The 23,937-nt window shown below is 54.7% G+C and overlaps 2 protein-coding genes and 1 long non-coding RNA gene across 3 annotated transcripts in view; 1 reads left to right on the top strand and 2 right to left on the bottom strand.

The window, feature by feature from the left end:
- Nucleotides 1–2,312: 2,312 nt before the first annotated feature.
- On the bottom strand, nucleotides 2,313–5,156 carry LOC103179741 (fucolectin-like). The gene is made up of 3 exons (XM_042331696.1): nucleotides 5,048–5,156; nucleotides 3,096–3,375; nucleotides 2,313–2,490 (listed from the first exon to the last, which is right to left on the bottom strand). The coding sequence occupies exons 1-3, from the start codon at nucleotides 5,154–5,156 to the stop codon at nucleotides 2,313–2,315; spliced, it is 567 nt and encodes a 188-aa protein (XP_042187630.1).
- A 10,407-nt stretch (nucleotides 5,157–15,563) lies between these two features.
- Nucleotides 15,564–23,937, top strand: part of LOC103179678 (alanine aminotransferase 2) — a 30,900-nt gene continuing 22,526 nt past the window's right edge. Inside the window, exon 1 of the mRNA XM_042346823.1 lies at nucleotides 15,564–15,907. The gene's annotated coding sequence lies outside the window, so the exon portion shown is untranslated. The remainder of the gene's footprint in view (nucleotides 15,908–23,937) is intronic.
- On the bottom strand, nucleotides 17,145–23,463 carry LOC121852902. The gene is made up of 2 exons (XR_006086260.1): nucleotides 23,402–23,463; nucleotides 17,145–17,192 (listed from the first exon to the last, which is right to left on the bottom strand). It is a non-coding gene; the product is annotated as an uncharacterized LOC121852902 (long non-coding RNA).

Raw genomic sequence — 23,937 nt, forward strand, 5'->3', positions numbered from 1 at the left:
AGGCTGCAGTTTCTGTCTGTTTCTCAGATGAGAGATTCTCAGTCTTGATGTTGAGTGTGATGAGACGTCAAATACTGAGCAGTGTTGAGTTAGTCTCCTCACTCCCTCAGCCATCTTTCCAATACATTCCTCTCCGGTCCCATCTGCTCCACTATTAACAAGGTCCAAATGATTCAAAACTCTGCCGCCCGCGTCCTCACCTGTACCAGGCTCAGCGCCCGCATCACTCCAGTTCTCGCCAGGTCTCACCGGCTCCCTGTTGCAGAACGGATCGATTTCAAGATGCTCGCTCTCACTTTCAAGTCTCTTCACGCCCTGGCACCTCCCTACGTCTCCGACCTGCTCACATCTCACTCCTCTGCTCACCGCCTTCGCTCAGCTGGCTTGGGTCTATTGCATGTCCCTCGGTCCCTGTGCTCCACTACTGGCGGCTATGTTTTCAGCCGCTACACCCCGAATCTCGGAAACTCCTTGCCGCAATCCCTCCATCTTGTCCCCTCTCTGCTCATCTTCAAATCACACTTGAAGACTCTCTTCTGTGACGGGGGCTTTCAGTCACCTTTCCTCGCTTTTCAGCTCAGCCTCAATTCACACTACTGTTAAGCACTCCGAGACTCAAGCCAGTTGAATAGTGCTCTATATAAATGTAAGTTGTTGTGGCGGGGTGGTGCTGTGTGGGTGCTGTGTGGGTGGGTGCTATGTGGTTGGTGGGTGGTGGGTGCTGTGTGGGTGCTATGTGGTGGGTGCTGTGTGGTGGGTGCTGTATGGGCCCCTCGCTCGCCACCTTCAAGACCCATCTCAAGACCCTCCTCTTCGACCGTGCTTTCGATCTCCCTGCTTCCCCCCTGCCCTCCACCCTCCCCCACCCCGACCCTCAGCTCGGGTCCGTAACTCTGTCTGCCCAGCGCCTTGGGACGTCCTCCCGACGTGAAAAACGCTATACAAATGCAATTTTGGTGGGTGCTGCGTGGTGGGTGCTGTGTGGTGTGTGCTGTATGGTGGGTGCTGTGTGGTGGGTGCTGTGTGGTGGGTGCTGTGTGCTGTGTGGTGGGTGCTGTGTGGTGGGTGCTGTGTGATGGGTGGTGTGTGGTGGGTGCTGTGTGGTGGGTGCTGTGTGCTGGGCGCTGTGTGGTGGGCGCTGTGTGGTGGGCGCTGTGTGGTGGGCGCTGTGTGGTGGGTGCTGTGTGGTGGGTGCTGTGTGGGTGCTGTTTGCTGTGTGGTGGATGTTGTGTGGTGGGCGCTGTGTGGTGGGCGCTGTGTGGTGGGTGCTGTGTGGCGGGCGCTGTGTGGTGCGTGCTGTATGGTGTGTGCTGTGTGGTGTGTGCTGTGTGGTGTGTGCTGTGTGGTGTGTGCTGTGTGGTGGGTGCTGTGTGGTGGGTGCTGTGTGGTGGGTGCTGTGCGGAGGATGCTGTATGGTGGATGCTGTGTGGTGGGTGCTGTGTGGTGGGTGGTGTGTGGTGGGTGCTGTGTGGTGGGTGCTGTGTGGGTGATGTTTTCTGTGTGCTGTGCGGTGGGTGCTGTGTGGTGGGTGCTGTGTGGGTGCTGTGTGCTGTGTGGTGGGTGCTGTGTGGTGGGCGCTGTGTGGTGGGCGCTGTGTGGTAGGCGCTGTGTGGTGGGCGCTGTGTGGTGGGCGCTGTGTGGTGGGTGCTGTGTGGTGAGCGCTGTGTGGGTGCTGTTTGCTGTGTGGTGGATGCTGTGTGGTGGGTTGTGTGTGGTGGGTGCTGTGTGGGTGATGTTTTCTGTGTGCTGTGTGGTGGGTGCTGTGTGGTGGGCGCTGTGTGGTGGGTGCTGTGTGCTGGGCGCTGTGTGGTGCGTGCTGTGTGGTGGGCGCTGTGTGATGGGTGCTGTGTGGTGGGCGCTGTGTGGTAGGCGCTGTGTGGTGGGCGCTGTGTGGTGGGCGCTGTGTGGTGGGTGCTGTGTGGTGAGCGCTGTGTGGTGGGCGCTGTGTGGTAGGCGCTGTGTGGGATGGGTGCTGTGTGGTGGGCGCTGTGTGGTGGGTGCTGTGTGGGATGGGCGCTGTGTGGTGGGCGCTGTGTGGTTGGTGCTGTGTGGTGGGGCTGTGTGGTTGGGGCTGTGTGGTGGGGCTGTGTTGGCTGGTGCTGTGTGGTGGGGCTGTGTTGGCTGGTGCTGTGTGGTTGGGGCTGTGTGGTGGTGCTGTGTGGTGGGCGCTGTGTGGTGGGCGCTGTGTGGTGGGCGCTGTGTGGTGGGCGCTGTGTGGTGGACGCTGTGTGGTGGGCGCTATGTGGTGGGAGTGAGGGTGCTGCTGGTAATGATGGGCGCTGGGAGGCAGTGAGAGTGAGATGAGCAGTTTATTAAGAGCAGCACTGGGTGGGGTTAATGAGGGCTGCCGGACGAAGGACGTACACCTCCACCTCACACAGCGTCAGGATGCCCTTTCTGGGCAGCAGGATGTTCACATAGCGGCCGAGCATCCCTCGGCAATTGATGGTCTCCGTGGCACCCACAGCAGCCGCACCCACCGTCCCACACCTGCAAAACACCAACACAACAGCCATCACCAGCGGCCACTAAACGGGGCAGAGCGTACGGTGAAAATAATGCGGTTCATTAAAATAATGTAGTTACTGGTGGAGGTCGCTCAATCCACGGTTGTTTGTGGGACACCAGCTCTGCCCAATCGGCTGCCGAGTTTCACCCACAAAATACGTGATAAGGCGCAAAATGAAATGCAAGGATTATTATTATTATTATTATTATTCAGATACCGACACAGTCACTGGTAATGTTACTGGCACACGGGCACAAACACAGAGAGAGGCACCGAAACAGGCACTGGCACCATCACTACATCTGATACTGGCACAGACTGTGCTGTATGGGGGTTCAAGCTCCCCCCTCACCCACCACCACCCCACCACCACCCACCGGGACTTGAACTCACATAGTCTAGGCTGACGCTCCAACGGGTGGGTGGGTGGGGGGGGGCGGGGGTGTGGGGTGGGGGGTGCAGCATTGTCAGAGTTGCCATCCTTTGGATGAGATGCTAACCCAAGGCCCTGTCTGTACCTGTTCAGGTGGACGTTAAAGATCCAACGCGACGCTATTCGGAAGAGCGAGGGGAGTTTGTCACTCACAGGGAGTTGTTGTTGCCATTGTTGCTGGAGGAGATGCCCACCCTGACCTGGGCCCCCAGCAGCCGTTTGGAGCAGCAGTCGATGCGGTTGTAGAGTTTGACGGAGATGATCTGCTCGCAGTGGAGCAGGTCCACCTGCCACCAGGGCATGGGGTCGGTGTTGGTGTGGCTGCAGGAGTTGTTGTGGTAGAAACCGTTTCTGTTGCCATCGATGGCGCGTTCCGCCTTCCCGCCCCAGTTGGTGGTGGACTGGCTGGCGATGCCCCGCCTGGCCACGTTCTCTGCCGCCAATCAGGATCAGCGTTACATTAGACCCAATCCCACACCGTGCCGTATCGTCTCATCCGCTCCCTCCAGCCTGCTCCATGTCCCCCGCCCTCACCTTCCCATCCCACCATCAGAGGTTCAGGCCTTCAGCCTCTCTGCCTCCACCCTTTGGAACTCCATCCCACGGTCCCTTCGCCTTGCACCCTCCCTTGCCTCCTCTCAAGACCCTCCTACTTCTACCCTCCCTGCCCTCTCCACCCCTCCTGATCCAAACCCCCAACTTTGGTGCAAATCCTTGACTGTCCAGCGCTGAGACATCCTCCCGTGGAAGGTGCAGTGCAAATGATGTTGATCAGCCCTGCCCAGCCCTAACCAATTCTCAGAGCAAGCTGTCCATTCAGTCCCACTGCCTCACCCTGTCTTCCCAAACCCCTCAAAGCCTCTATCCTTCACATTAGCTCCCTCTTGATATGAACAGCAACAACAACAACCACAAAATTACATTTGTATATGTCTCAACAACAACAACAACAAGATTCCATTTATAAAGCGCCTTTCACGTCAGGAGGACGTCCCAAGGCGCTGCACAGTTGGGTCAGGACCCGAGCATTGGGGAAATGGTCAGGGTGAGGGGAGGGAAGGGAGGGAGCGAGGAGGGGGAAATGGTCAGGGTGAGGGGAGGGAAGGGAGGGAGCGAGGAGGGGGAAGAGAGTCAAGAGGGGAGCTGAAGGCTCGGTCAAAGAGAAAGGTTTTGAGACCGGCCATGAAGGAGGAGAGGGAGGAAGCAAGGCGAAAGCACTGGGGGATCAAGACCCTCATCATTGCGCACACCTCTATCAGGTCCTTTCTCAACCTTTTCTGCTCCAATTAAATCAGACCCAACTTCTCCAGTCTCTCCTCATAACTATATCCCCTCGTTTTCAGTACCATTCTTGTAAACCTCCTCTGCTACAAGGACAGCTTGCATTTATATAGCGCTCTTCACCCAGGGCAGCGTCTCGGAGCGCTTGACAGTGGCGGAGCCTGGAGTCGAGCCAGAGCGGCTGGGGTGAACGTAAGAGGAAGGTCTTCAGTCATGAGGGGAAAGAAGGGGGAGAGATACAGACACTGTGCGGGGTCGGGAATGTCGACAAGGTCGCTGTACTCACCGCACGGGGCTGAGAAGTGGAACAGTGTACACAGGGCGCACAGAAACAGCAGGTGATGTCTATTCATCCTATACAGAGAGTGAGTGTGAGAGAGAGAGAGAGAGAGAGAGAGGCAGGGTCAAGGGAGAGTGAGTCAATCAGGCACCGATGGCTATTCCCAAGTCCAGCCAAAGTTTCCCAGCTCTACGTCACCCGCCTGCGACTGATTGTGTATTGAGGGACATTGAGCTCACAGTCTGGACTGATCCTCCAGTGCAGTGCTGCGAGGAACGCTACATTGTCGGAGGTGCCGTCCTTTAGATGGGATGTTAAATGGAGGTCCCACCTGTGGGCTGTTCAGGTGGACGTTAAACCTGCCGCCGGGCCATTGAAAAGCAGAAGGGAGTTTTCTCTCTCCCGCTGCCCTGGTGACTGACAATCATTCAGATAAAAATGATCAATCGCGGCGCGGAGCGGGTGTGAGTGAGGTCTCAGTACAGAGTCGGTGTGAGCGCAGTCGCTGTGAGGAGCTCGTGCCGGTGCTCATTAAGTCACTCACCTGTCTTGAGTTTCCGATGCCCTGGGAGACGGCGCTGTGCTCTGACTTTATAGGCGAGCGATCTGACGTTAATATTAACAGGGGAGCCATGGTCACACGGCCCGCCCATCACTCAATCTGACGGCTTCTCTCTCAGCTGGCGGGCGGGTCGGGGGGCATGGGAGGGGGCTGCGTGGTGGGGGAGGCACATTTCATTAATGTTCCAATCCCACTGTTCTTATACCTGAGCGATTGTGTCTCTGGGAGTTTAACACTGCCTGATAGAATCTGAGAGCTCAGAAGAGAGGCCCATTCGCCGACGACAGCCAATGTTGTACAAGACACGTGGAGGCACGTAGCGTACTGGTTAGAGCGCTCGACTCGCAAGTGAGAGGAGCCGGGTTCGATTCCCTGTCAGGGCGATACCTCAGGGAAGTTTCCTTCATCCACACTCCTCTGTTTACCTGGCAGTAAATAAGAACCCGGCTGTTAGTCAACTGGCAGATTGCGTTCTGAGGGTAATAATCCCTCCAAAAAAATAACACTAATAATCCACGACTGTTTGTGGGACACTGTTGTGTGCAATTGGCTGCCACGTTTTGCCCATAAAATATACAGGCGATTCCCTTTACGGTATATTGTGTGAAGCGCTTTGAGACGTCTCAACGACGTGATAAGGTGCTATATCAAATGCAAAGATTATTATTATTATTAACAGTGCCTTGTATTTATACAGGGTGCATTTATCCTGTACTCCTCAGCGTCTCAGAGCACTGCACAATGGCTGAGTTGAACATGGAGAAAGAGAGAAGGGGATGCAGAGGTGATCTTTGGCATAATCGAAGGGGTAAGGTCTTAAAGTGGGATTTAAAATAAAGTGAAGGCGAGGTGGAGGGATTGAGGCAGCAAGTTTTGGAGTTGAGGGGTCTGTGGCTGAAGGCTTGGCCACTGATGGCATTGCTGAGGTGTCGGAGAAAAGTGAGGACTGCCTACAAACCATAATAATCCTTGCATTTGGTGCAGCGCCTTGTCACGTCGGAAGGGCGTCTCACAGAGCTTCACAGGAATTATTGTGAAATGGAGTCATTTTGTATTTGTAGGAAAACGTGGCAGCACAATTGCGCACAGCAACGTCCCACAAACAGCCATGAATTGAGTGACCAATTTTATTTGGGGGATTGTTGGCCAGGACACCTTCTCTTTTCAAACAGTGCCATGGGATCTTTATCGTCCACCAGAACAGGCACAGACTGGATCTCGGTTTAACGTCTCATCCGAAGGACTTCACCTCTGACAATGCAACACACCCCAGCACTGCACTGGAGGGTCACGTTAGACTGTGTTCGAGCAATGATTAGACAAGCTAAGGCTCTTCAGTCTTGAGAGAAGACATCTAAGAGAGGATCTAATAGAGACGTCCGGGATTAAGAAAGTAAGGCCAGAATGAGACTCCAAGATGCAGCAGGACAAGCGGACTCAGGGTCAGGGTGTGAAGCGCAATTTCAGACAGAGCGGGGGTGAAGGGGTTAAGTGACGAGGAGGGACTGGTGGAGGAGTTAGTGTGAGCTGATTGCCAACATAGGTGAGGTCACCTGGTAATGTTGCCCTTTGCTGGGTGAACCGATCGATCACTGAGAGCCCAGTCACTGGCATCGGGAATTTCCCAGGATGGAGTGAGGACAGTGAGGAACACGGGAGTGACCCGGATACTGGCAGGACACGGCACCCATACCGGCTCACAGCGCGGACACGTCCTGAACCCATGTGGGCAGGACACTGGCCAGCTCAGCGATGCCAAGGGCAAAGTGTTCCCCTCCCACACTCCACACTCAACTGCTTCAACCTCACAGTTCTCACGGGCTCTGGTTTCAGTCCTTTTCATTACCTGAACTGGACAATCCGGGAGTGAGGGTGGGGAGTGTTAGTAGGTGCGGAGTGGGGTGAGGGTAGTCTAGACACATTCAGTCTTGAGAGAAGACATCTAAGAGGGGATTTATATAATAATAATCCTTGCATTTGATATAGCATCTTATCAAATTATTAATATTATTTTTTATTATTTTTTTGAGGATTACCCCCCGGACTAATTGGATTAGTTTGTGTCCTCAGTGTCCTGTTTGACACTCAACTGTCCTTCATCCCCCATATCCGTGCCATGACCCACTCCACTTTTCCCCACACCTACAAATTGCCCGACTCTGCCACTGTCTCTCACCCCAGGCCGCTGAGACCCTCTATGCAAACTCCCTGCCTGTCAGCCTCCCCAACTCCTCTCTCCACGGGTTGCAGCTCATCCGCAACTCTGCAGCCCTTGTCCTCTCCCGCACCAGGCTTGGTGACCCTCTTATCCTCATCCTCGCCTGGCTCCACATCACTCAGAGAATACAGTTCAAGATCCTGGTCCTCACCCTCAAAGCCCTCCGTGGCCTTGCTCCTCCCTATCTCTGTGACCTCCTACCCCCCTACCAACCTGTTTACTCTCACCACTCAGCGGGCTCTGGCCTGCTTCACTTCCCCCGTCTTACCCACCCCACCATTGGCGTGCGGGCCTTAAGCCTCTCTGCACACCCTCTAGAACTCCCTCTCCCAGTCCCTCCACCGTGCCCCCTCCCTTGCCACCTTCAAGACCCATCTCAAGACCCTCCTCTTCAACAGCGCCTTCGGGCACCTTCCTACCCCTACCCTCACCGCCCTTCACCTCTCCTGATCCCAACCATCAGCTCGGGTGCAGATCCCTAACAGTCCAGCACCTCGGGACGTCCTCCTGACGTGAAAGTGCTATACAAATGTAATGTGTTCTTGTGGAGCAGTGAGAAAATGAATTGAGGTCCCCTTTTGAGCTTTGCAGAACCATGATTCCACACTTGGGGGCTCCACCACCATATCCTACTGGGTGGCCCAATGCTCAAAACACCGAGGTATTGATTGCAAGATACAAGGGGCATTGGTCCCAATGGTTGTTTCTTATCAGTATCTGGGAGTTGTGGCGAACTCCAACTCTTGCTTGGACACTGTCTCAAGGGACCACACAGAAAAGAGGTGAAGAGCTCTCTGGTCATGCTCATCTCTCTTCAAGGACAGTAAGGTCCCAACCCGGGTCAAGCTTGTGGTATAAAACAACAACAAACAATAATGTAGCATCGGGAGGACATCCCAAGGCGCTGGACAAGATGGATGGAGGAGGAAAGATGACTGAAGGCGCGGTCGAAAAAGAAGGTCTTGAGATGGGCCTTGAAGGAGGCAAGTGAGGCGGAAGGTGTCTGGGATTAGTCCCAGAGGGTGGGGGCAGATAGGCTAAAGCCCTGAGTGCAAATGGTGGAACAGGCAGGGTGGGAGACATAGAGCAGCCTGGTCCCTGCAGAGAGGAGGGAGTGCACAGGTTGGTGAAGCTTTCATAGATCACAGAGGTAGGAGGAGCAAGACCCCAAAGGGCTTTAAAGGTGAGGGCAAGGATCCTGAACTCAATCATCTGGAGGATGGAGAGCCAGTGAATCTGGGCAAGGATGGGGGTGATCGGCTCACAGAGTTTTGTTGCAGGAGAGGACATGAGCTGCAGTATTCTGAATAATCTGCATCTTGTGGAGGGAATAGTTGGGAAGCCCGGTGAGTAGGTAGATAGTATAGTCAAGCCTGGACGACCTGTAATCAGGGGAAGTGGAGCCCAAGTTAGGCAAGTTTCCTTACTTCACACACCTCTGTTTACCTCACAGTAAGTAGGAACCCGGTTACTAGTGGATTGGCGGATCGCTTTCTGCGGATAATGGTTTCTGCCAGTGCAGTTAGCAAGTGGCTGGTCTTCACAGATATTCCTTGACGCTAGGACACACTGTTGGCTGTCTAACAGTGTAGTTGCTGTGTGGGCAGCAGCTTCTACACTATAAACAACTTCATACCCTGAGGTGTTCACATTGTGTGATTGGCCATCTTCGGATACAAATAGCAACCATTAAGAAGGAGATAATAATAATAATAATAATAATAATCCTTGCATTTGATATAGCGCTTTTCACGTCGGGAGGACGTCCCAAAGCGCTTCACAGAACATACTGTAAAGTGAATTGACTGTATATTTGTGGATGACCAATTTATTATTGTTTTTGTTTTTTGGAGGGATTATTATTAGGCTCTGTGTGGAGTAAGGAAACTTGCCCAAGGTTTCGCCCTCTGCCGGGAATTGAACTCAGGTCTCTCGCTTACAAAGTGAGTGCTCTAACCACTGAGCTACAGGACTCTACAAGGTTGCATAAACCAATAATTAATCATTCTATAATAATTAAGGTCCTGTAAGCCAATATGTTTTCTAGACAAAGAACAAAGAAATGGATTGAGACTCGGAAAGCGAGGGGATTAATTGAGGTGTAACAACAACAACTTGCATTTATATAGAATTCCTCACTCAGGGTAGTGTCCCAGAGCGCTTGACAGTGTCGGAGCAGGAGAGGGAGTTGAGGAAATATTGTAAGAGGGAAATGACAGAGATTTGGGAAGTGAGGGGATGGGTTGAGATATTCTGAAACAATATTCTCAGAGAAGATCAGGGCAGCAGGTCAAGAGGACACGGTTTTTGGGGTCTGACTGGCAATTCGAGGACAGACACCAGGAAGTATCTGTCTACGCTGAGGGCGATTAATGACTGGGATAGGGTGGTCGAGGCCAGACAGTTGGAATCATTTGATAAACTACTTGACACTGTGGTTGCTGTGCGTGCAGGAAGGATTGTCAGGTGGGGATTCTAGGCAGGGTCTGGCGGGTGTTGAGATCAGATGGTCTGGCGGGTGTTTTTCTCTTGAACCTGTCTGGTGAGATCTAACCTCTTAAATAAAGGGTTAACTTAATCTGGGACTAGAAACATCTGAGCCAGAGGTCTCTCCAGTCCATGGTGTGTGGCGAACCATATGTACGTGGATTGGGTGTTACAGGTCCCTGAGCCCTGACCTTTCCCACACTCAGCTCAAGTCTTCCCAGCATTGTAGCCACTCAGTGATGTGTGGCTCACTGAGTGAGAGTGCCGGTCATCTCTGCCCTCTTACACGGTGCCAGTGATTTCTCTCCCATTGTACCTCTCCGCTCACACACGGACCTCGCTATCCACAGCGTGGCCAATGGCAGAAACTGTTCCCGTGGGAGAGACCATTTGTCCTGTGGGAGATGAGTTCACAGAGAGAGAGAGATCATCCCACACATCGCACCTGCCAATCCTTCAAGTCTCTCTCTCATTCTAATCACCCTAACAATAATAATAATCCTTGCATTTGATATAGCGCCTGATCCTGTCGTTAAGACGTCTCAAAGGGCTTCACAGAATGTACTGCAAAGTGAATTGACAGTATATTTTGTGGGCGAAACATCCTAACATTTGATGATTCAATGTGTGGTCATTTTGATCATGAAAGACGCTGTATCAAATGTTAGAATGCTTCGCCCACGAAACACTACTTCAGTGAGCGAGTCGTAAACTTATGGAAACCGTGGAAGCAGAAAGTGTTATTTGTTTCAAGAGCAAATTAGATAAGATTTCTGCTAGAAAATAATATCTCGGGATACAGTCTATAATTGGGGCACAACATGTCAAGCAACTGCAACAATGGTGGAAGGTGAACTAGATGGACCTTGGTCTTCCTTCGCTGAGCAAATTCTTATATTCTTATGTTTTTATTTTTTAGGGGGCAGCTGGATGCGGAAACCCAACACCGTGCTTAAGGGTATCCACACCAAACTGAGTTCCATGCATCCCACCTGCACACGTAAATTCCAGAGATACTTTTTGGAATGGAATGTGCACTGATTCCATGGACGGAAGAACCAAGCATAATATTAACAATCCTCGTCTTTGACATATCACCTTATCACGTCTTCGAGACATCTCAAAAGCGTTTCACAGAATATACAATTCAAAGGTTAATGCTTTAACACAGACAACTTGTTAAGTTGTTAAGTTACATTAAAGCAGTAAGATTCAACAAAACCGATATTACCCGATTCCATTGGGGAAGTCACTGACCACCAGCTGTTCACAAATGATCCGCTTACGATAATTCCAACCATGCCAAAGTTACATCTTTCTTCTATGTTTTTGTAACTCACCTCCCCTTGTCACAGAGATAGCCAGCCACTACCCCTCGCAAGCTGCTAGCAATCTTGAGCATGCTATTTTCTGAGAAAAGAACTGATCTAGTAACTAAGGAATCATAGATTCATAGAATAATACAGCACAGAAGGAGACCATTCGGCCCATCGTGTCTATGCCGGCTCTTTTAAAAGAGATATCCAAATCAATCCCACTCCTCTGTTCTCTCCCCATAGCCATGCAAACTTGTCCTCCCCAAATAATTATCTATCTCCCAAATAATTATTTAGTAATGCTATGCTACAAATATTATAAGTGTTTGGTTGCATTCTAAAAAGTATATAAAGACCAATTAAAAACCTTAAAAACAGTAAGCATCACAAATATAATCTTATGGTATATTATAGTAATAATAATCCTTGCATTTGATATAATGATTTTCACATCTTCTCGACATCTCAAAGCTCTTCACATAATATACTGTAAGGTGAATTGACTGTATATTTGTGGGCGAAATCTGTGGAAGGAAACAGGTCCAGCTGTGCAGTGAAAGACTCTGGGAAAGCCCTCGTGATGAAAGGGAAAACATAACCAAATCTTGGATTTTACTCGGAATGTATATTCCAGCTCTGAGATCCATGTAATGGTTGACAGTGGCCTGACTGAATCCATCCTTCTTGTAAGGGGGTAAGGCAAGGCCTCCCTAGCAGAAGAGGAAGTCTCTCCCCATCCCCAGGAGCTCAGAACCATAAAGGAGAATTATTTGTATACGGTCTTGTATGCCACAAGCTTGATCTGCAGTGGGACCTTGTTGTCCTCGAAGAGAGATGAGCATGACCAGAGTGGACTTCACCTCTTCTCTGTGTGGTCCTTCAGGACAGTGCCAAGCAAAAGTTTGTGTCCACCACAACCCTCAGATTCTGTTAAGAATCAACAAATGGGACTGATGCCCCTTGTATCTTCCAACCAATACCCTCAATATCTTCTCTGGACCGTGCCGAACCTTGATTCCGCACTTGGCGGCACCTACCAAGATGGCGGGTGCAGCGTAGAAGCTCCCCAGGTGAGTCAGCCAGCAGCACAATATCATCCGCAAACAGCAGCCCCACAAACCTGTCTTGGAGGCCTGGAACAGATATACCAAGTCCTCCCCCTTGATGCCATCCAACATGTCATTGATGAACACATTGAATACGGTGGGTGACAACAAGCAGCCTTGCCGTACGCCCCTTTCTAGAGGGATGGGCTCAATGAGGCCACCGTCAACACTTTACACGGATCTTGGAGCCGGAATGCACGTTCCGTATAAAATCCAAGATTTGCCCACGTATTCCCAAGGATTGCAGTTTCATCACGAGGGACGTCCCCAGAGAGAGAAAACATTGGTCTTTCACTGCGCAGCTGTTTGTGGGACACTGTTGTCCCAAATTGGCTGCTTTGTTTGTCTACAAATACAAGGACAACAACAACTTGCATTCATATAGTGCCCTTCAAGTAGGGTTGCATTCCCGACTGCTCGGAGGATCTAGAGACAAGAGATTCTTAGTTAAACATTTTGCTTTTTGTTGTGGAAATATTTGCACTGTGACTCGGTGAGCATGATTATCCTCAATCAACCTATTATCCACAATCAGTTTCTCAGCGATAAATTAGTTGTTAAGAATCGAATACAAGAGGTTTCGCAGCTCCATTCTTTAGCTGAACAGATTAGGCTGCTTCTATTCTGGCGGGACTTTAGTGACGGTCCTTACAGAGTGGTGAGTTTCATTCTGGCTGTTCCTTGATTAAACAACACAGCGACGAGGCTGACCCCAGCGACAGAGGAGAGTGACGAGGCTGATCCCAGTGTTAGTGACAGTGACAGAGGAGAGTGACGAGGCTGATCCCAGTGTTAGTGACAGTGACGGGAGAGTGACGAGGCTGATCCCAGTGTTAGTGACAGTGACGGGAGAGTGACGAGGCTAATCCCAGTGTTAGTGACAGTGACGGGAGAGTGTCGAGGCTAATCCCAGTGTTAGTGACAGTGACAGGGGAGAGTGACGAGGCTGATCCCAGTGTTAGTGACAGTGACGGGAGAGTGACGAGGCTGATCCCAGTGTTAGTGACAGTGACAGGGGAGAGTGACGAGGCTGATCCCAGCGACAGAGGAGAGTGACGAGGCTGATCCCAGTGTTAGTGACAGTGACAGGGGAGAGTGACGAGGCTGATCCCAGTGTTAGTGACAGTGACAGGGAGAGTGACGAGGCTGATCCCAGTGTTAGTGACAGTGACAGGGAGAGTGACGAGGCTGATCCCAGTGTTAGTGACAGTGACAGGGGAGAGTGACGAGGCTAATCCCAGTGTTAGTGACAGTGACAGGGGAGAGTGACGAGGCTGATCCCAGTGTTAGTGACAGTGACAGGGGAGAGTGTCGAGGCTAATCCCAGTGTTAGTGACAGTGACGGGAGAGTGACGAGGCTGATCCCAGTGTTAGTGACAGTGACGGGAGAGTGACGAGGCTGATCCCAGTGTTAGTGACAGTGACAGGGAGAGTGACGAGGCTGATCCCAGTGTTAGTGACAGTGACAGAGGAGAGTGACGAGGCTGATCCCAGTGTTAGTGACAGTGGAGAGTGTCGAGGCTAATCCCAGTGTTAGTGACAGTGACAGAGGAGAGTGACGAGGCTAATGCCAGTGTTAGTGACAGTGACAGGGGAGAGTGACGAGGCTGATCCCAGTGTTAGTGACAGTGACAGAGGAGAGTGACGAGGCTGATCCCAGTGTTAGTGACAGTGACGGGAGAGTGACGAGGCTGATCCCAGTGTTAGTGACAGTGACAGGGGAGAGTGTCGAGGCTAATCCCAGTGTTAGTGACAGTGTCAGGGGAGAGTGACGAGGCTAATCCCAGTGTTAGTGACAGTGACGGGAGAGTGACGAGGCTGATCCCAGTGTTAGTGACAGTGACGGGAGAGTGACGAGGCTGATCCCAGTGTTAGTGACAGTGACAGAGGAGAGTGACGAGGCTGATCCCAGTGTTAGTGACAGTGACAGAGGAGAGTGACGAGGCTGATCCCAGTGTTAGTGACAGTGACAGAGGAGAGTGACGAGGCTGATCCCAGTGTTAGTGACAGTGACAGGGGAGAGTGACGAGGCTGATCCCAGTGTTAGTGACAGTGACAGGGGAGAGTGACGAGGCTGATCCCAGTGTTAGTGACAGTGACAGGGGAGAGTGACGAGGCTAATGCCAGTGTTAGACACAGCAATGGAGGAGAGTGTCTTGTAGCCATACACACACCAGCTGTTGGCCCTTGTTGACCAGCCTGTCTGCGGGCTTGGGGGAAGGCTAAAGTATTCACACAGAGTTACACACATTTACCTACAGTTACATACAGTTAAATAAACTTAAACAGTTAATACACTGTCATAGAGTTATACACATTAACACGGTTACACACAGTTACATACAGTTACTCCCATTTACACACACTTTCACACAGTTATACAGTTAATACGTACACTTACATAGAGTAACACACAGTTACACACACACACACACACACAATTGCACAAAGTTAAGTGGTTAGAGCACTCGCCTCACAAGCGAGAGGACCTGGGTTCGATTCCCGGGCAGGGCAGAACATTTCCCTACTCCACACCTCTCTGTTCACCTCGCAGTAAGTAGGAGCCCGGCTGTTAGTCGACTGGCGGATCGCGTTTTGGGGATAACAATCCCTCAAAAAATAATGATAATAAATTGGTCACTCCATCCCCGACTGTTTGTGGCACACTGCTGTGTGCAAATGGCTGCCTCGTGTCACCCACAGCATGCACAGTCAAATCGCTTTACAGCATCTCCCGTGAAGCGCTTTGAGACGTCTCAAAAGTGCTATATCAAACGCAAGAATTATTATTATTCTATTAGATTCACGCCCAAATTCAAACGAATCATTTACACGTCCCAGCGTTGTGCGGAGCAGAATAATCGCCTCATCTGTCTCCTTCTGACCTCCTCCCCACTGGTGTCCATCTCCTTGCCCCAGTATATTGTAAAGTGTAGTGACTGTGTATTTTGTGGGCCAAATGGGGCAGCCAATTGCACACAGTGGGGCCCCACAAGCAGTCGTGGATTGAGTGACCAAATTATTATTACACCAAAGTGGCCTCCCCACAGCTCATTTCTTAGCAATTATATCTTAGGAATGTCTCTGACATTTATTTTTACCTGCAGGCTGTTAGATAAGATCTTATTACTATTAGATGTGAGACCGAGCCTCGCTGTGTCGTCACTGGATGCGAGCGAAGGAGCGAGGGAGCAAGCGAGGGTTGGAGTCAGGCCAGGAGTAAGCTACACTCCACATTCAGTACATGTCAGGCCAGCGAGCTCTGGGTATTATTAACCCCGCTCCACTCGTGACCAACTCCTGGCACAGACACAAAGGTCAGTGTAACTCTGACCATCACCCCAGCTGGTGCTCCGCAAAGTATTGATTGTTTCTACGGGGAGATTTGGGGCATAGCAAGAGCCCGCATCAAGAGCTGAGGAGGTGGGGAAGCAGTGGGAGCATTGGGCCAGGACACTGGGAGAAACTCCCTTCTCTTTTCCCAATTGGGATCTTTAACGTCCGCCTGGACTGACAAGGGACTCACTTTGATGGCTCATCCAAGGCACGGCATCTCTGACAATGCGGTGCTCTCCCAGCACTGCGCTAGAGTGTCAGCCTAGACTGTGAGCTCAAAGCCCCCACAAGGACGGAGGGCCGAGCTGACAGCTCCGACACTGCCAGGCGGAGAAGGGAACAGGAACCTCGTGTGGAGACAGGCTACATCATTACGAAGGTATTCCGGAATGTTCCTTGCATTACGGGGAGCGAGTGTTGCCTCCTCTCAGCTCCGGTGCTCAGCGTCAGCTGGACGTCTGACACGTGCGGAAACCCATCACTGTGCTTAAGAGTCTCCAAACCAAACTGAGAATTCCATACCTCCCACCTACACATGGAAATCCCAGAGTGTGCGTTGGGGTATCTGTCGGAGTCTAACCAGCTAAAACCAGGTAGCTTTATAATAATAATAATAATCATAATAATCCTAATAATAATCCTTGCATTACGTATAGCGAGTTATCACGTCGGGAGGACGTCCCAAAGCGCTTCACAGAATATATTGTAAAGTGAATTGACTGTATATTTGTGGGCGAAACCCGGCAGCCAATTGCGGACAACAGCGTCCCACAAACAGTCGTGGATCGAGCGACCAAATGATTTTTTTGATTGTTGACTTCTTTATTTTTGAAGGGGTTATTACGCCGGGAAAGCGATTATGTGGCATTGATAACAACAACTTGCGTTTATATAACGCCCCTCACGCAGGGTAACATCCCAGGGCGCTCGACAGTGGCGGAGCACGACTCGGAGCCAAGGGTTTAGGAGGAGGTTGACCGTAGGCCCGGTTGAATAGGAAGATCTTCAGGCGCGGCCTTTGCTCATTTCTCCCCCTCCCCACTTTATTCCCCTCCCCCCCCCCAACCCCCCCACGTTGAATCCCACCCCCAGCTCAGGTGCGAACTCTCAACTATCCAGCCCATTGGGAGTATCCTCCCGACGGGAAAGTTGCTGTGTATATGCAATTTGTTGTTGTTGTTGTTGTTGTTGTTGCCCTTCTCCCCCAGGGCTCTTCTCTCTTGGGAGTCCTGTAGCGTAGAGGTGGTTATAACACTCATCTCGCAAGCAAGAGGACCCGGGTTCGATTCCCGGCAGGTGAAACCTGAGGCAAGTTTCCTTATTCCACCCGCCTCTTGTTTACTTAGCATTAAGTAGGATTGTTAGTCGATTGGCGGATGGATCCCTTTTCTGGGGGTAATAATTCCTCCAAAGCGAAATAGCAATTCTCGGCTGCCGTGTTTCGCCCACAAATATACAGTCACTTCATTCTAGAGTATATCCTGTCACGCGCTTTGAGCCGTCTCGAAGACGTGATGAGGCGCTGTATCAAATGCAAGGATTATTATGATTACTATTATTATTATTATTATTACTATTCTTCTTCTTCTTCTTCTCCTTCTTCTTCTTCTTCTTTATGTCCCTCGGTGCTGTCCTGTTCCCCCAGGTCTGTGCTCAGTGAGTGTCTGGAGAGTGAGGGTGCGGAGGGAGTGAGTGAGTGGCTGGGGAGAGAGGGAGGGAGTGGCTGGGGAGTGAGTGATTGGCTGGGGAGGGAGGGATGGAGGGAGTGGCTGGGGAGTGAGTGAGTGGCTGGGGAGTGAGTGAGTGAGGGTGTGAGGGAGGGAGTGGCTGGGGAGTGAGTGGCTGGGGAGTGAGGGAGTGAGTGAGGGAGGGAGGGAGGGAGTGGCTGGGGAGGGAGGGAGTGAGTGGCTGGGGAGGGAGGGAGTGAGTGGCTGGGGAGGGAGGGAGTGAGCAGCTGGAAAGTGAGTGAGTGGCTGGGAAGGGAGTGAGTAAGTTAGTGGCTGGAAAGGGAGTGAGTGGCTGGGGAGGGAGGGACTGAGTGACTGGGGATGGAGGGAGTGAGTGGCTGGAAAGGGAGTGAGTGGCTGGGGAGGGAGTGAGTGAGTTAGTGGCTGGAAAGGGAGTGAGTGGCTGGGGAGGGAGGGACTGAGTGGCTGGGGATGGAGGGAGTGAGTGGCTGGAAAGGGAGTGAGTGGCTGGGGAGGGAGTGAGTGGATGGGGAGGGAGTGAGTGAGTTAGTGGCTGGGGAGGGAGGGAGTGAGTGAAGGAGGGTGGGGAGTGAGTGAGTGAGCGAGTGGCTGGAGAGTGAGTGAGTGAGTGAGGGAGGGTGGGGAGGGAGTGAGTGAGTGAGTGGCTGGGGAGGGAGTGAGTGAGTGAGTGAGTGGCTGGGGAGGGTGTGAGTGAGTGGCTGGGGAGTGAGTGAGTGGCTGGGGAGGGAGCGAGTGAGTGAGTGGCTGGGGAGTGAGTGAGTGGCTGGGGAGGGGCTGAGTGAATGACTGGGGAGGGAGTGAGTGAGGGCGTGAGTGAGTGGCTGGGGAGGGAGTGAGTGGCTGGGGAGGGAGTGAGTGGCTGGGGAGGGAGTGAGGGAGGGAGTGAGTGGCTGGGGAGGGAGTGAGAGAGGGAGTGGCTGGGGAGGGAGTGAGGGAGGGAGTGAGTGAGTGGCTGGGGAGGGAGAGAGGGAGTGAAGGAGGGTGGGGAGTGAGTGAATGAGCGAGTGAGTGGCTGGAGAGTGAGTGAGTGAGTGAGTGAGTGAGGGAGGGTGGGGAGAGAGTGAGTGAGTGGCTGGGGAGGGAGTGAGTGAGTGGCTGGGGAGTGAGGGAGTGAGTGAGTGAGTGGCTGGGGAGGGAGTGAGTGAGTGAATGAGTGGCTGGGGAGTGAGGGAGTGAGGAGTGAGGGAGTGAGTTAGTGAGTGATTGAGTAAGGGAGTGAGTGAAGAGTGAGGGAGTGAGTTAGTGAGTGATTGAGGGAGGGAGGGAGTGAGGAGTGAGGGAATGAGTGAGAAGGGAGTGAGTCATTGAGTGAGGAGTGAGAGAGTGAGTGAGGAGTGAGTGAGGAGTGAGAGAGTGAGTGAGGAGTGAGGGAGTGAGTGAAGAGGGAGTGAGTGAGTGGTTGAGTGAGGGAGTGAGTGATTGAGTGAGGAGTGAGGGAGTGAGGGAGGAGTGAGTGAGGAGTGAGGGAGGGGAAATGAGGAGTGAGGGAGTGAGTGAGGAGTGAGGGAGGGGCAATGAGGAGTGAGTGAGGAGTGAGGGAGTGAGCTAGTGAGTGAGGGAGTGAGTTAGTGAGTGATTGAGTGAGTGAGGGAGTGAGTGAGGAGTGAGTGAGGAGTGAGTGAGGAGTGAGGGAGGGACAGTGAGGAGTGAGTGAGTGAGGAGTGAGTGATTGAGTGAGTGAGGAAGTGAGTGCGGAGTGAGGGAGGAGTGAGTGAGTGAGTGTGGAGTGAGTGAGGAGTGAGGGAGTGAGTGATTGAGTGAGTGCGGAGTGAGTGAGGAGTGAGGGGCAGTGAGGAGTGAGGGAGTGAGTGATTGAGTGAGTGACTGAATGAGGAGTGAGGGAGGGGCAGTGAGGAGTGAGTGAGTGAGGAGTGAGGGAGTGAGGAGTGAGGGAGGGGCAATGAGGAGTGAGTGAGGGGCAGTGCGGAGTGAGGGAGGGGCAGTGCGGAGTGAGGGAGGGGCAGTGCGGAGTGAGGGAGAGGCAGTGCGGAGTGAGGGAGGGGCAGTGAGGAGTGAGGGAGGGGCAGTGAGGAGTGAGGGAGGGCAGTGCGGAGTGAGGGAGGGGCAGTGAGGGAGGGGCAGTGCGGAGTGAGGGAGGGAGGGAGGGAGGGAGGGGCAGTGCGGAGTGAGGGAGGGGCAGTGAGGGAGTGAGGGAGGGGCAGTGCGGAGTGAGGAGGAGGGAGGGCAGTGCGGAGTGAGGGAGGGAGGGAGGGGCAGTGCGGAGGGAGTGAGGGAGGGGCAGTGCGGAGTGAGGAGTGAGGGAGGGGCAGTGCGGAGTGAGGGAGGGGCAGTGCGGAGGGAGGGAGGGGCAGTGCGGAGTGAGGGAGGGCAGTGAGGGTGAGGGAGGGGCAGTGCGGAGTGAGGGAGGGGCAGTGCGGAGTGAGGAGTGAGTGAGTGTGGAGTGAGGGAGGGGCAGTGAGGAGTGAGTGAGTGCGGAGTGAGGGAGGGGCAGTGAGGAGTGAGGGAGCGGCAGTGCGGAGTGAGGGAAGGGCAGTGCGGAGTGAGGAGTGAGTGAGTGCGGAGTGAGGGAGGGGCAGTGAGGAGTGAGGAGGGCAGCGGGAGTGAGGGAGGGGCAGTGAGGAGTGAGGGAGGGGCAGTGAGGAGTGAGGGAGGGGCAGTGCGGAGTGAGGAGTGAGTGAGTGCGGAGTGAGGGAGGGGCAGTGAGGAGTGAGGGACGGGCAGTGAGGAGTGAGGGAGGGGCAGTGAGGAGTGAGGGAGGGGCAGTGAGGAGTGAGGGAGGGGCAGTGAGGAGCGAGGGAGGGCAGTGCGGAGTAAGGGAGGGCAGTGCGGAGTGAGGGAGGGGCAGTGTGGAGTGAGGGAGGGCAGTGCGGAGTGAGCGAGGGGCAGTGCGGAGTGAGGGAGGGGCAGTGAGGAGTGAGGGAGGGGCAGTGCGGAGTGAGGGAGGGGCAGTGAGGAGTGAGTGAGGAGTGAGTGCGGAGTGAGGGCTGAGGGAGTGCGGAGTGAGGGAGGGAGTGCGGAGTGAGGGAGGGAGTGCGGAGTGAGGGAGGGGCAGTGAGGAGTGAGGGAGGGGCAGTGAGGAGTGAGGAGGGGCAGTGAGGAGTGAGGGAGGGGCAGTGCGGAGTGAGGGAGGGGCAGTGCGGAGTGAGGGAGGGGCAGTGCGGAGTGAGGGAGGGGCAGTGCGGAGTGAGGGAGGGGCAGTGCGGAGTGAGGGAGGGGCAGTGCGGAGTGAGGGAGGGAGGGGCAGTGAGGAGTGAGGGAGGGGCAGTGCGAAGTGAGGGAGGGGCAGTGCGGAGTGAGGGAGGGAGGGCAGTGCGGAGGGAGGGAGGGCAGTGCGGAGGGAGGGAGGGCAGTGCGGAGTGAGGGAGGGGCAGTGCGGAGTGAGGGAGGGGCAGTGCGGAGTGAGGGAGGGGCAGTGCGGAGTGAGGGAGAGAGGGGCAGTGCGAAGTGAGGGAGGGCAGTGCGGAGTGAGGGAGGGGCAGTGCGGAGTGAGGGAGGGAGGGGCAGTGAGGAGTGAGGGAGGGGCAGTGAGGAGTGAGGGAGGGGCAGTGCGGAGTGAGGGAGGGCAGTGCGGAGTGAGGGAGGGGCAGTGCGGAGTGAGGGAGGGGGAGTGCGGAGTGAGGGAGAGGCAGTGCGGAGTGAGGGAGGGGCAGTGCGGAGTGAGGGAGGGAGGGGCAGTGAGGAGTGAGGGAGGGAGGGGCAGTGCGGAGTGAGGGAGGGGCAGTGCGGAGTGAGGGAGGGGCAGTGCGGAGTGAGGGAGGGGCAGTGCGGAGTGAGGGAGGGGCAGTGCGGAGTGAGGGAGGGAGGGGCAGTGCGGAGTGAGGGAGGGAGGGCAGTGCGGAGTGAGGGAGGGAGGGCAGTGAGGAGTGAGGGAGGGGCAGTGAGGGAGGGGCAGTGCGGAGTGAGGGAGGGGCAGTGCGGAGTGAGTGAGGGAGGGGCAGTGTGGAGTGAGGGAGGGGCAGTGCGGAGTGAGGGAGGGAGGGGCAGTGCGGAGTGAGGGAGGGAGGGGCAGTGCGGAGTGAGGGAGGGAGGGGCAGTGCGGAGTGAGTGAGGGAGGGGCAGTGAGGGAGGGAGGGGCAGTGAGGAGTGAGGGAGGGGCAGTGAGGAGTGAGGGAGGGGCAGTGAGGAGTGAGGGAGGGGCAGTGAGGAGTGAGGGAGTGAGGGAGGGGCAGTGCGGAGTGAGGGAGGGGCAGTGAGGGAGTGAGGGAGGGGCAGTGAGGAGTGAGGGAGTGAGGGAGGGGCAGTGCGGAGTGAGGGAGGGGCAGTGCGGAGTGAGGGAGGGGCAGTGAGGGAGTGAGGGAGGGCAGTGAGGAGTGAGGGAGTGAGGGAGGGGCAGTGCGGAGTGAGGGAGGGGCAGTGCGGAGTGAGGAGGGGCAGTGAGGGAGTGAGGGAGGAGGGGCAGTGCGGAGTGAGGGAGTGAGGGAGGGGCAGTGCGGAGTGAGGAGTGAGGGAGGGGCAGTGAGGGAGCGAGGGAGTGAGGGAGGGGCAGTGAGGAGTGAGGGAGGGGCAGTGCGGAGTGAGGAGTGAGGGAGGGGCAGTGAGGAGTGAGGGAGTGAGGGAGGGAGTGAGGGAGTGAGGGAGGGAGTGAGGGAGTGAGGGAGGAGTGAGGGAGTGGAGGGAGTGAGGGAGGGGAGTGAGGGAGTGAGTGAGGGAGTGAGGGAGGGAGGGAGGGAGTGAGGAGTGAGGGAGGGGCAGTGGGAGTGAGGAGTGAGGGAGGGGCAGTGCGGAGTGAGGGAGTGAGGGAGGGGCAGTGAGGGAGTGAGGGAGGGGCAGTGCGGAGTGAGGGAGTGAGGGAGGGCAGTGCGGAGTGAGAGAGGGCAGTGCGGAGTGAGGGAGGGCAGTGAGGAGTGAGAGAGGGGCAGTGCGGAGTGAGGAGTGAGGGAGGGGCAGTGCGGAGTGAGGGAGGGGCAGTGCGGAGTGAGGAGTGAGGGAGGGGCAGTGAGGAGTGAGGAGTGAGGGAGGGGCAGTGAGGGAGTGAGGGAGGGAGGGGCAGTGCGGAGTGAGGAGTGAGGGAGGGGCAGTGAGGAGTGAGGGAGTGAGGGAGGGGCAGTGCGGAGTGAGGAGTGAGGGAGGGGCAGTGCGGAGTGAGGAGGGAGGGAGGGGCAGTGTGGAGTGAGGAGTGAGGGAGGGGCAGTGAGGAGTGAGGAGGGAGGGAGGGGCAGTGCGGAGTGAGGAGTGAGGGAGGGGCAGTGCGGAGTGAGGGAGGGGCAGTGCGGAGTGAGGAGTGAGGGAGGGGCAGTGCGGAGTGAGGAGTGAGGAGGGGCAGTGAGGAGTGAGGGAGGGGCAGTGGGAGTGAGGGAGTGAGGGAGGGGCAGTGAGGAGTGAGGGAGTGAGGGAGGGCAGTGAGGAGTGAGGGAGGGGCAGTGCGGAGTGAGGAGTGAGGGAGGGGCAGTGAGGAGTGAGGGAGGGGCAGTGCGGAGTGAGGAGTGAGGGAGGGGCAGTGCGGAGTGAGGAGTGAGGGAGGGGCAGTGCGGAGTGAGGAGTGAGGGAGGGGCAGTGCGGAGTGAGGGAGTGAGGGAGGGGCAGTGAGGAGTGAGGGAGTGAGGGAGGGCAGTGAGGAGTGAGGAGTGAGGGAGGGGCAGTGCGGAGTGAGGGAGTGAGGGAGGGGCAGTGAGGAGTGAGGAGGGGCAGTGAGGAGTGAGGGAGTGAGGGAGGGGCAGTGCGGAGTGAGGGAGTGAGGGAGGGGCAGTGCGGAGTGAGGGAGTGAGGGAGGGGCAGTGAGGAGTGAGGGAGGGGCAGTGAGGAGTGAGGGAGGGGCAGTGAGGAGTGAGGGAGTGAGGAGGGCAGTGCGGAGTGAGGGAGTGAGGGAGGGCAGTGAGGAGTGAGGGAGGGGCAGTGAGGAGTGAGGAGTGAGGGAGGGGCAGTGCGGAGTGAGGGAGTGAGGGAGGGGAGTGCGGAGTGAGGGAGTGAGGGAGGGGCAGTGAGGAGTGAGGGAGGGGCAGTGAGGAGTGAGGAGTGAGGGGCAGTGAGGGAGTGAGGGAGGGGCAGTGAGGAGTGAGGGAGGGGCAGTGAGGAGTGATTGTGACGCCGCGGCACTGCTGTAGCGGCTCCGGACGGGGTATTGGGTGAAAGGCGCCGCCGCCTCAGGGCTGAGGTTTGCGGAGTTTCCGCAACGCACTGAACAGCACCAGAACCGCAGCTATAAGTGTAACTCCCTCCTCCCTCCCTCCCTCCTCCCTCACTCCCTCCATCACTCCCTCACTCACCTCCAACAGGTCAGTCACTGCGCTGCTGCTTCTCTCCTTCACACTCACACACTTTCTTTCTCTCCTCTATCTCTTTCTGTCTCTCCTCTTATTCTTTTCTGTCTCTCTCTCTCTCTCTCTCTCTCTCTCACTCACTCACTCACTCACTCACTCTCACCTCTTCTCGTTTTCTCTCTTTATTCCCCGTCTCTCACTCTTTTTCCAGTCTTTTCTGTCTCTTTATTTTCTTCCCCTCTCTCTCTCTCTCTCTCTCTCTTTCTGTCTGTCTGTCTGTCTCACTCTCTTCTGTCTCTCTCTCTCATCCTTTTCTGACTCTTATGTTCTATCTTTCTTTTCAGTCTTTATTTTCCCCCTTCTCCCTCTCCCCTCTCTCCCTCTCTCTCTCTCTCTCTCACTCTCTTCTGTCTCTATCTCTCATCCTTTTCTGACTCTTATTTTCTGTCTATCTCTCACATGTCTCTTTCTCTGCTTTCTATCTGTCTTTCCCTCCTTCCTCTCTCCCTCTCTAATAATAATAATAATAATAATAATCGTTG

The sequence above is a fragment of the Callorhinchus milii genome, unplaced genomic scaffold, assembly GCF_018977255.1.
Source record: "Callorhinchus milii isolate IMCB2004 unplaced genomic scaffold, IMCB_Cmil_1.0 Scaffold2, whole genome shotgun sequence".
Classification (NCBI taxonomy): domain Eukaryota; kingdom Metazoa; phylum Chordata; class Chondrichthyes; order Chimaeriformes; family Callorhinchidae; genus Callorhinchus; species Callorhinchus milii.

What these genes read in the sequence shown, in the direction of transcription:
- LOC103179741 (XM_042331696.1), bottom strand. Translation starts at nt 5,156, where the DNA reads ATGGGCGGGCCGTGTGACCATGGCTCCCCTGTTAATATTAACGTCAGA. An exon ending in GCATCGGAAACTCAAGACAG is followed by an intron (nt 3,376 to 5,047) that starts GTGAGTGACTTA and finishes GATTGGCGGCAG; the next exon opens with AGAACGTGGCCAGGCGGGGC. An exon ending in AATGGCAACAACAACTCCCT is followed by an intron (nt 2,491 to 3,095) that starts GTGAGTGACAAA and finishes GGTGTTTTGCAG; the next exon opens with GTGTGGGACGGTGGGTGCGG.